We start from the raw sequence: 10,512 nt of genomic DNA, 5'->3' as shown, positions 1-10,512 counted from the left end.
GAGCACAATATCCCCTCTTTCCAACTTCTCAAAGTTGGAGAATCAATCCCTCATAGGATAAATATGGTATGAAGCACCCGAATGTAACATCCACTCCGTAAAGTCTACATCACAAACTGACGGTAGTGTAGGACACGAGTAGCCCGAAGAATCCGAATCTAAATTATTATAACTAGCCTTGACAACATTCACCTCTGAAACTTGTATAACTTTCTCCTTATTCTTCCCGGCTCGATCCTTCAACTTTGGGCATTCAAACTTCCAATGTCCATCTACTTTACAAAAAGCACATTGATTTCTTCCAACTGAAGGATGTGCTCTTCTAGACTGCGACCTCCTATTTCAGTTTGAACTTTTCCCTCTTGCGGTCAATGCCTCCACTACTGTATCATTTGAAGACTCATTGTCCTTCTTCCTTAGCTGATAATTCATAAGAGCAGCGGTAACCATACTATACGAAAGAGATGTCTTTTTATTAATTAGAGTAAGAGAAAAAGTCTCATATTCCTCATCAGGCAAGGAACTCAACAACAACAATGCATTATCCTCATCCTCGATCATAATATCCACATTCGCCAAATCTGTAAAAAGCTTCGTGTAATTGTCATGTGATCACTAATTGATTCCCTTCTTCAACTGGAAACGGTAAAGCCTCCTCTTCAAATACAAACGGTTCTCAACACTCTTTGTCAAATACTTGCTCTTAAGAATCTCCCAAATCTTCTTTGTCGAAGTCTCATTGATCACATCATACTTTAGATTATGCGTTAAACAAGACCTAATCACGTCATACGTTGTCTGATTCATCCTTTTCCAAATCTTTTCTTCAATATCGTCCGACTTGCCGTCCAACTCCAAAGTATCTTCCAAATTCTGTGTGTTCAGCGCATCCAAAACTTCACATCTCAATAATCCAAAGTTATTCGTGCCATTAAACTTCTCCGCATCTATCTTCATAGAGTGGATATTCAGACTTTGAACGGTCTTCACGCCAGAAGAACCATTCTCAACACCTTCTTTCCTAACCATCTTCCTCAAAATACCAACAAACCAATACGGAACAAACCAAAAGATATATCCAAACTGCACGAAAGGTAGATTTTTACCTCCAACTAAAACCCTTATAAGAGCCTCCAAAAGATCTCACTCCCACACGACAAAGACAAGATCTACAATAGTAAAAATCCTACATTTATCTCCAACTGAAACCCTAGACGAGTTTCCAAAGTGATCTACTCCTCCACCTAACCTCAAGCATAGCATGAGCTCTGATACCACTTGTTGGGGTTTTGAGGTCAAATACAAACACTGAGAGAGAAGGCCAAACACAATTAAAATAACGGTACGAACACAAATAAATAAATTTTATGTGGTTCGGCAAGTTTCCTACGTCCACGAGACAAGAAGGGAATTAGTTTTTACTAATAGAGAAGAGAGTACAAATAGATTATAAAATCACTCAAAACCTCACAAATTAATCTCTTAAACAAATCTCTCAAACAAAACCCTAACCGAATTGCTTAGAAAAATCTCTTTTCTGTGCATAAAACAAACACTTTTTCGATCTTGCTTAAACCCTAAAAACGTGGTTGCTATTATATCAAATAGCAATCCCAAATCGATCAGGAAACCAAAACCCTAAAAATCCGATGCGGTCGACCGTACTTAACGTCACGGTCGACCGGCCAGAACAACAGAAACTCACCCTATAAAAAACCTATATCGGTTGACTAGCATGACCCTTCGGTCGATCGGACAAGAAATTCGGTCGACCGAAAGTATCTCACCGTCGACCGGACAGAGTGCATCAAATTAACCTATAGCCATGAATATTTTCGGTTGACCGACCTTGCCTTGCGGTCGACTGGACAACATCCAAATTGTTTCCTACTTTAAATTTCCTTAACTTCGTCGCTGAGTCCGCATTTCTACAATGTTCACTTCCGGAGCAAGCTGCTCTTCCTTGTACATGTAAGAACTCATATGAAAACGGAGTTGAGTTTTTCGATTGTTCCTCTTAGGGTTGTGCATGGTTCGGTCCAGACCGAAAAAATCGACCGAACTGACCGAAAATTAGCAGTTCAGGTCGGTTTTATTTGTAGGTCGGTTTAGATCAAGTTAAAAACTTTTCAACCTGAACCATTTGAACCGACCGCATCAATAATAACACAATAGTTTTTAACCCGTACCCATTAGAAATTATACCCGACTCATTCACTAAAATCCCTCAAATCTCAATACCTAAACCCTAAATCAAAGCCCGCAGCCGCACTTCCTCTCTATCCGTAGCTTCGCACTCCACACTCACACACACACACTCTCTCTCTCTCTCTGCACTCCGCAGCGTACTAGCGCATGCATAGTGCCGCAAGCGCAACTTCTCTCGTCGACTCCGACTCGCCAACATCGTCTACGACTCACCGTCGTTGCCTACGACTCGTCATCGTCATTGACTCGAATTTCCTTCACTCGCCACCAAACAGCCACTCATCATCATCTTCATGGCCGAGGCCGAACCATCTCCTCAGGATCCATCTCCTGCTTTGGGGGACACCTGCACCCGTAGTGAACATATAAACTAAGAACCCTAATTTTGAACATATGCTTTCAGTTTCAGGGGAAAAGATCTAAACTTTTTAGTTCTTCATGCATACTACTAAATTATAGTTTAGTGAGAAATAATTGGTTTAATTAGATTTTATGATTAAAATTAGATTTTTAGGGGGACTACAAATTAGATCATAAAAAAATACACATTCTCACAAATTGGATGAGTGTTAAGTCATTGACACTTAAAAACTGAAAGATACACTAGCACCATATCCACTAGTTTTTCGACTGGTCTTGGACTCTTGGGTCTTTGTATATGTTAAAATAGCTTCTTCCCTTCATGTAGCTTATAGATGTATTTGTTTTGTTTTAAGTTGTAGCTGATTATTGCTGCCCCTATGATGTTTTCCCTTCTTTATCGCTTTATCTTGATTAGATTAGTGTTTTTTTATTCAAAATCCTTGCATGTTAGTACCTGTATAAGTTGTGAATAAAGCAAAAGAAAAGGTTGTATAATAGACATGAATAAATTTGTCTATAACATTTGAATGTATTTGGTTAAAACAAAACAAACCAAACCGAACCACACCAAACTGACTTGCAACAGTTCAATTCGATTTTGAATAATGGGTGGTTCAATTCGGTTGTTCAAAAGTTGATAAGAACCGAACCGACCGACCATTTGCACAACCCCAGTTCCTCCGACGATCAAATCAATAAATTGCTTGAGTCGAGAAGAAAATGAACTGTAGAAGTTCTAGAGTTTACGGAGCAGGAAAATTGCTTACCTTGGTGCTGAGAATAGTCCTCCTATTTATAGTAATAATAGAGGAGTGGTTTGGTAGATCGAATATGGGATGGCGGCTGAGTTAGTATTCACTTTACACGTGTCGGCTGTCCAGTGTCGGCTGCCCAGTGCCAGGAGTCACTTCGACGTTTAATTTGAAGTGACAAGAGGCACGTGGTGCCGACTTAGTCCGATATGTTATAAAGATCTTCGAGGACGGAGAAATGATGAATTTGCTCAATGCTCTAATCGTGATGGCGACGAATTGTCGGGGGGGGGGGGTCGCTGGAGTTGCCGTCCTTTTTACTCGCCAGGTAGAGGGCTAAGAAGTATCGTCTTTCAAGTCGACTCTGAGAGATGTCGACCGAACAGGTGGTTGTGTAGGTCGCTTGTGGAGTCGACCTTAGGAGGTTGACACGTACCGCCTTATGAGCCAGCTACGCGAGGTGTCGCTCCTCTGAGCCGCACGAGCTGAGGGATTTGGTTATCTCGAAGTGGTAAGCTGATTTAATTAGCTAGTTAATGTGGAACACTTGTATGCTACCAAATGAAGATTATTATTCAATAATTGAAGCACTATAACAATTATGTTTTCAAGCGACGTGTTCTTAAATTTTATCTGAACATTAATTATCTTATACAAGCGACTTGTATCGAGATAAATGTCGAGCAACATATATATTCATACCAAACGTAGTGATATAATTTCTAATATAATAATCGGTGCAAAACAAAAAACATTAGTGTATTCTTTCTTCAAGATCAGTACAAACAAAATTTTGCATCAATATAAATCATATAGGGATTAGTATAATTGACATTCAAAATAAAATATTAGAATAAACTGTAATATTTTTCTTCTCTTTTTCATAATTATAAACCATTAACGGGTGGCTTAGATGGGTTGGTTGCATTATTAAGATTCGGAGTGCCTGAGTTTGATTTCCTAACTGGTATTTACCTTTTTTTTAGGAAAAATGCGTCTTTTGGGTACATAACAATACTAATTAACAAGCATAACTAATGCGTCTTTAACGCACATGAGTTCTAATCGAGGTTCTCTCGTGGGAGAGCGACGTGACTTTGCCATATGATCTACTAGGATGCTGCCTGCATTTACGTATTGTTGTGTAGGATTAAAGACGAGGCTCAACGCGCAGAAATTTTTTTTTACGGATGTAGCCTGTCTCGGGGAGAGTGACATGACTTTGCCATATGGTTTAAGCTCCTCGGAACCTTGTCAAAATGTAATAAATCTCCTCCACTCCCCTCTATAAAAACGTCCGAACAAAACTCCTATGCGTACAAATCGTCAGCGGCCCCCCACGTCTGAGGCTATAAATAACAACCATTATCGTTGCTCCCTCCTCACTATGGCGACCCGAGTACTGTTCCTCGTGCTCCTCCTCGCGGTCCGGTGCTCCGCGGATGGGGCCGGGCCGGGCCCGCTCCAGTAGGCTGAGCCGGGCCGCGTTTCCGAAGGGGTTCACGTTCGGAACCGCGGCGTCGGCTTATCAAGTAGAGGGCATGGCCCTCAAGGACGGGCGTGGGCCCAGCATCTGGGACGTGTATGTTAGCATTCCCGGTAAATCTCAGCCGTCAATCTTTCGAAATGGTCGGAATATTTTTGAAGTTTTTTTTTTTCCCTTGGTTATTTTAATTTGGGCTTTTGTTCGGAGCAGGGATTATTGCGAATAATGCGACTGCGGACAGGACTGTGGATGAGTACCATCGATACAAGGTATGTATAAAAATAAAAAATAAAAGATTCTGCGTGATAACTGTTGCACTCTCTTTTGTCATTGTACACGCACAATCTTTGTGAGTTGTCTAATCAAGAAGGAATCCAAGTTTAGATCTGGATCTCACGCTTTTATTGAAACAAATTGCACAGAATGTCCCTTTTATATTCTTTCTTTTTTAACGTAATTCTTTTTTTAACATAATGAGAACTAAGTTTATTTAAAAATAATAAATCCTTTTAACATTCTAGCGAATAAAATAATCCAATTATCACATGAAGGTTTCTCTAGGCACTTATGTATATATGTTTAATTGTAAAATTTGTAAATAAAATAACTTTTCTAACTACCTACACGGTCCATATACGGTCCACATAGGAAAATGATAGAAAATGATAGAGACATACCCCTAACCACACTCTCTCTCTTCTGCTATAGGTAAATATTTGAGATTAATTTCCTACGTGTAAATATCGGATAAACGTCCCTTAACTTTGGACGACTATTGGAAAACCCCGTTAGCTTTTAAAATATCAGAAACCCCCCTTAAGCATAGGAATTATCATAAATTCCTCCATTAACTTTCAAATCTTAGCAAAACCCCCTTTAACTTTAAAATTTTTATCAGAAAACCCCCTATTAAAAGTTAAAAGGGGTTTTCTTATAACCCCTAAAGTTAATGGGTGTTTCTGATATTTTGAAAGTTAAGGGGTTTTTTAAAAATTCGTCCAAACTTGAGTATAACTCATGTAGATTTCCTACAACAAACGTTGTAGCTACAATAACAAACATCTCCATATCTCACAATGTGAGTATAACTCCCGTAAACTTAAGCAGATTAAGGGATTTGTTTCAACCAACTTTTTGACCAATTGGATTTGCTTTAACCAACTTGTTTATCCATTGAGTTTGCTTTGAGATGAGTGTCAAGCACTGATACAGGACAGATTTTGAGAGGTGTGCCACACAAATCAGCACGCATCTTAAAGGAAATCTAAGGGATAAGTTTGTGAATAGATCCTCATAACAATGCTACTAAAGAAAGCAAATATACTTCAAACACATTAAATTGGATTTAACAATGAATTCCAAGGTATAAGTAAGCATTGTTAGTTGATAAGTGTCGAATATGATATTTCTTCTTCATAGGACTTTCCTCTATTTTGTTTACTTTCTTATTTGATTTACTTCTTATCACTTTCCATTTAAATGTGTGCGTAGGCGCGCACATGTGTGTTTGTATGTATACATGTGTGTGTATGTGCAACTATTATATTTTTCATAATAAATAAATTACAACAAGATCTTGACACTTACACATTTGAATAATATTTTGTTTATACATTTATTTGTGGTTTGCCTGTCCAAATGCATTTCAAAAAAATAGAATCATATTTTTTTCATGACATCTGACACAAAAATGGATATAGTAAAGTGATATACGTATAATAGTAATTGATTACAAATAAATACAGTTTTACCTTATAAATCATTGGAAATAATTTAAAGTTATGAATAAATAATTAAAGTTATATAGTGTTAATTAAATTTTCAATAACATTGGATAAGGATATAATTGTGTCTTCTTATCACAAGTACATGTCTTAATTTCCTACGTTGGAAAGCATGTAAGTATGACTAAGAAAGTATTCATGGCATGTGTTTAGATGGCTTTCTGATTGTTATTTTGTTTCTGGCTGTTCCTTCTCTTTCTTGCCTTCCTCGTGCCGAAAAAAGAAAAGAAAAGAATATATAGCTCTATTTGGAACTTGAGACCTCCTTTAACGTAGTCTTTACAATCTTTCACTCAGATTTCGGTGGATTATTTCTAAAGTGAAGTTATTTTCTGTAAGAAGACATTAGATTTTGATTAGAATTAAGTTTCCACTTAAAAATATATAGCTCTATTTGGAACTTGAGACCTCCTTTAACGTAGTCTTTACTATCTTTCACTCAGATTTCGGTGGATTATTTCTAAAGTGAAGTTATTTCTGTAAATTTCTTGAAGACATTAGATGTTTGATCAGAATTAGTATTCCACCAAGATCTTTACCAAAGTATAATATATCAGAAATGGTAGTTTGCTCATCGACCTCCTTATATGTTTGTCTGATGATTTATGGGCCTTTAATCATAAATGATACAGTTATTGTCAAGAAGCATCTATTTATATTGTTTGGTAAGAATTCACCTTTGACTATTTCTTGTGGAACCCTCCACATATAAATATCTCCTCAAAACAAGAAAATGCTATAGGCTAATTGAAATATTTGTAGAATGTTTGGTTAGTTGACTGAGCTAAAAATAGGAATTTTAGATCTCTAAACAATTATCGGGTTTGCTTCAAGTGCTTACCAGAAACTAAATTAATTTTTTCACTGATGAGTATGTTATATATGGTTGAAAAACTGTTAATATATCTAGTTCGAACCTCTTCAATTTTCTGCAAATGACACTAAATTTATTGTTGTAGTTGCAGCTTCATCATCAATTTTCCATTTATTGTGTTAGCTCACCAAAGTTTTGAAAGGCATACCCATCTGACATTTTTGTTGTTGCAGACTAGCAGCTGGGCTTAAAACTTTACCATTTACGGTAATTTGGTATGCAAAAAATAAAAGTTTAAACATGAAAAAGATCCTAAAATGATATCGGATCCTAAAATGATACAACCAAGACTTATAGTACAAGTTCTTGTTTGTCGTCCTGGACAAGTATTGTAAATATAAGTATTAAGGAGCTGCATAAGTCAGATGTTTTACTTAGATTTATAAAAAAACAACGTAAGAAACCATTCAACAATTTACAACAACTGACAATCTGGATGAATTTGTCCACCATCAAACATATTGATAAAAATTTTGCCATTTTATTCACAAATAAGGATTTTTTGCCCTCTAAAGCACATTTTTATTCATATTTTGTTAAACAGCCTTTATCTTTTATCTATTTTTTTTGGAAAAAAAAGAATTACAAAAAGATGGTCTTACAGAATATGAATAAAAAAAGCCTCATAAATTTAGCAGATAAAATTTAGCAGTCACTTAGGTAAAAATTCTCATATACTTGAATAAATGTCCATGAATAAATTTGTTCTAACTTTCACCTCTATGATCGTGTCATGTTAAGTTATAGGTAATTGAAAACAGGTTTCAATTACAAGGTCCTTTAATTTCAGGTATCCTTCTTATAAATTGCTGTGCACTCTTTTAGTGTTTTTGGTTTAATTTATCACTTTGTAATTAAATATTGGAGGCAAATTAACTGCTGCCTTATTTTGAGTAAATTTGTCTTGAAAAGTTTAATATTGCTAAGTGCAAACATACTTGTGGATTTTTATATTCTTAATGATTTTTGTCTCTATAGCAATCTAAGACATCACCATCTTTACACAAATAGACCCAAGAATGTGTCAACGTTTATGAGATAATGAGACATTAAATTAATAAAAGACAAACACAGTTATTATCATGTTTCAAGACTTCAATTAAGTTGAGATACATGGTTGTGTAATCTTAGCATTAGTGGAGTAATGGGAGCATAGACAGTGAAAATTGTATTCAAGGGTATTATATAACATGCTAAAATCACTAACCGCTCCAAACTTGAGTTATATGAAGTCAGTATCTATTGATGTTTCCTATTTAAAATTTCTTCACTAGATTTATGGATTTAAATCTTGTTGGCATTATGGTGTAGGAAGATGTAAACATCATGAAAAAGATGAATTTTGATGCATATCGTTTCTCAATCTCATGGTCACGGATTTTTCCAGGTAAATAATGCAAACGGAACTCTGAATCAATTAATTTTTTTGTTATTATTTTATTTCTTTGTTTGAGTTGAAATTTTATATGATTTAAAAATGTCGCCAACTTTTTCATATAGATGGCACGGGGAGGGTAAATTGGAAAGGGGTTGCATATTACAACCGGTTGATAAACTACATGATAAAGCAAGGTGAACTCTTTGATCAAATGATAAAAGTAATCTGCGTATTAGTTTTGCATAGATTGACGACTGTAATTAATACACATCGTTGTGTAGGCATCACTCCATATGCAAATCTCTATCATTATGATCTCCCAGAAGCACTCGAGAAGAAATATTTAGGCTTGTTAAGCCACAGGGTTGTGTAAGTATTCAATAATATCTATAGATTTAAATTCTCTGATTCAGCAAAAAGTACTCTTGTTTATTATGACATGCTGATTATCATGCCGTTTTCATTTCTCTAGTTGTGAATAATAATATACTTGGATGCCCTATTAATGCATCAAATCTGTCAAATTCTGCCAATAATGTGAAATAAGCCTTCTGTTTAATTTATAATTTTTAAAACTTATTATTGTTATTCCATCAAAATTTTATGGAGTCAATGATTATATGACAGAGTCAATACTGGTTACAATGGAAAGTTCTGAAGTTTTTCTTTAATTTTCTTTAATTATTTTTTTAAGAATAGTAAGTGTCTATAGCACTTACAATTATGTTCGTTTCTTATCAGCATTTTTATCGAGCATGTCAAGCATACATTTAGAATCATCAAAATGAGGGTTTAAATGTTTGAAATTAGTAAATTTTTCTCTTAGGCTCCCACCCATATTTTCCTCTAATTGTTTTGGTTGGTTAATTAATCTCAGGGTTATTTCCTGCTTAATGATACAAATTTTGTAGTTTCAAGTAGACTAGAGTATACTTTAAATTTAAATTTAGGGTTGATTGCGGATAGACCTTTGTAGCATCTCTGTTTTAAACTTACTACACCTCTTTTTGTTTCTTTGCAGATGGACCGTCTAAGTGGAATTTTTTTACTCTTTTAGAATGGTCTATTTGTCAAAGAACAATATTCTCCTTTTCTTTTTCTGAGTGTAAAAGAGTCAACAAAATTCACTCAGGGAGTCTATCTGCAACAATTAAACTAGAGGGGTAGTAAGTTCAAAAACAATGATACTAGAGGGTGTAACAATGATACTAGAGGGTGTAACAATGATACTAGAGGGTGTCTATCTGCAATATTTAATCCTTAAATTTAGCACAATTATGCCAACTTCACTTAATTTACATCGCTTTGTTTATTTGTTTCACAACATCAAGTTATATCTGGAACATGCGGTTAAATTTTTTGCAGAAAGGATTATGCGGATTATGCAGATTTTTGTTTCAAACATTTTGGCGATAGAGTAAAAAACTGGATGACATTCAACGAGCCAAGAGTTGTAGCTGCTCTCGGATATGATGAAGGTAGTTTTGCTCCTGCACGATGCACAAACTGCACTGCTGGTGGAAACTCTGCTACAGAGCCTTACGTTGTTGCTCATAATATGATCCTTTCTCACGCTGCTGCAGTGAAGAGATACCGTGACAAATATCAGGTAATAACCATTTTGACATAACCATCCTAAACTTGAAAATCATGTGCATGAAAATGAC

At 35.7% G+C, this 10,512-nt stretch overlaps 1 protein-coding gene across 1 annotated transcript in view; it reads left to right on the top strand.

The window, feature by feature from the left end:
* LOC109839886 (beta-glucosidase 1-like) overlaps positions 4,766-10,512 on the top strand; it is an 8,185-nt gene continuing 2,438 nt past the window's right edge. Inside the window, exons 1-6 of the mRNA XM_020408340.1 lie at positions 4,766-4,922; positions 5,020-5,078; positions 8,779-8,854; positions 8,968-9,039; positions 9,127-9,214; positions 10,211-10,454. Coding sequence (XP_020263929.1) covers positions 4,766-4,922; positions 5,020-5,078; positions 8,779-8,854; positions 8,968-9,039; positions 9,127-9,214; positions 10,211-10,454 — 696 coding nt within the window. The remainder of the gene's footprint in view (positions 4,923-5,019; positions 5,079-8,778; positions 8,855-8,967; positions 9,040-9,126; positions 9,215-10,210; positions 10,455-10,512) is intronic.

Source organism: Asparagus officinalis, chromosome 1, assembly GCF_001876935.1.
Source record: "Asparagus officinalis chromosome 1, Aspof.V1, whole genome shotgun sequence".
In the NCBI taxonomy this organism is placed as follows: Eukaryota; Viridiplantae; Streptophyta; class Magnoliopsida; order Asparagales; family Asparagaceae; genus Asparagus; species Asparagus officinalis.
The sequence above is the reverse complement of the archived record's forward strand: the minus strand, read 5'-3'. Positions and strand labels throughout refer to the sequence as shown.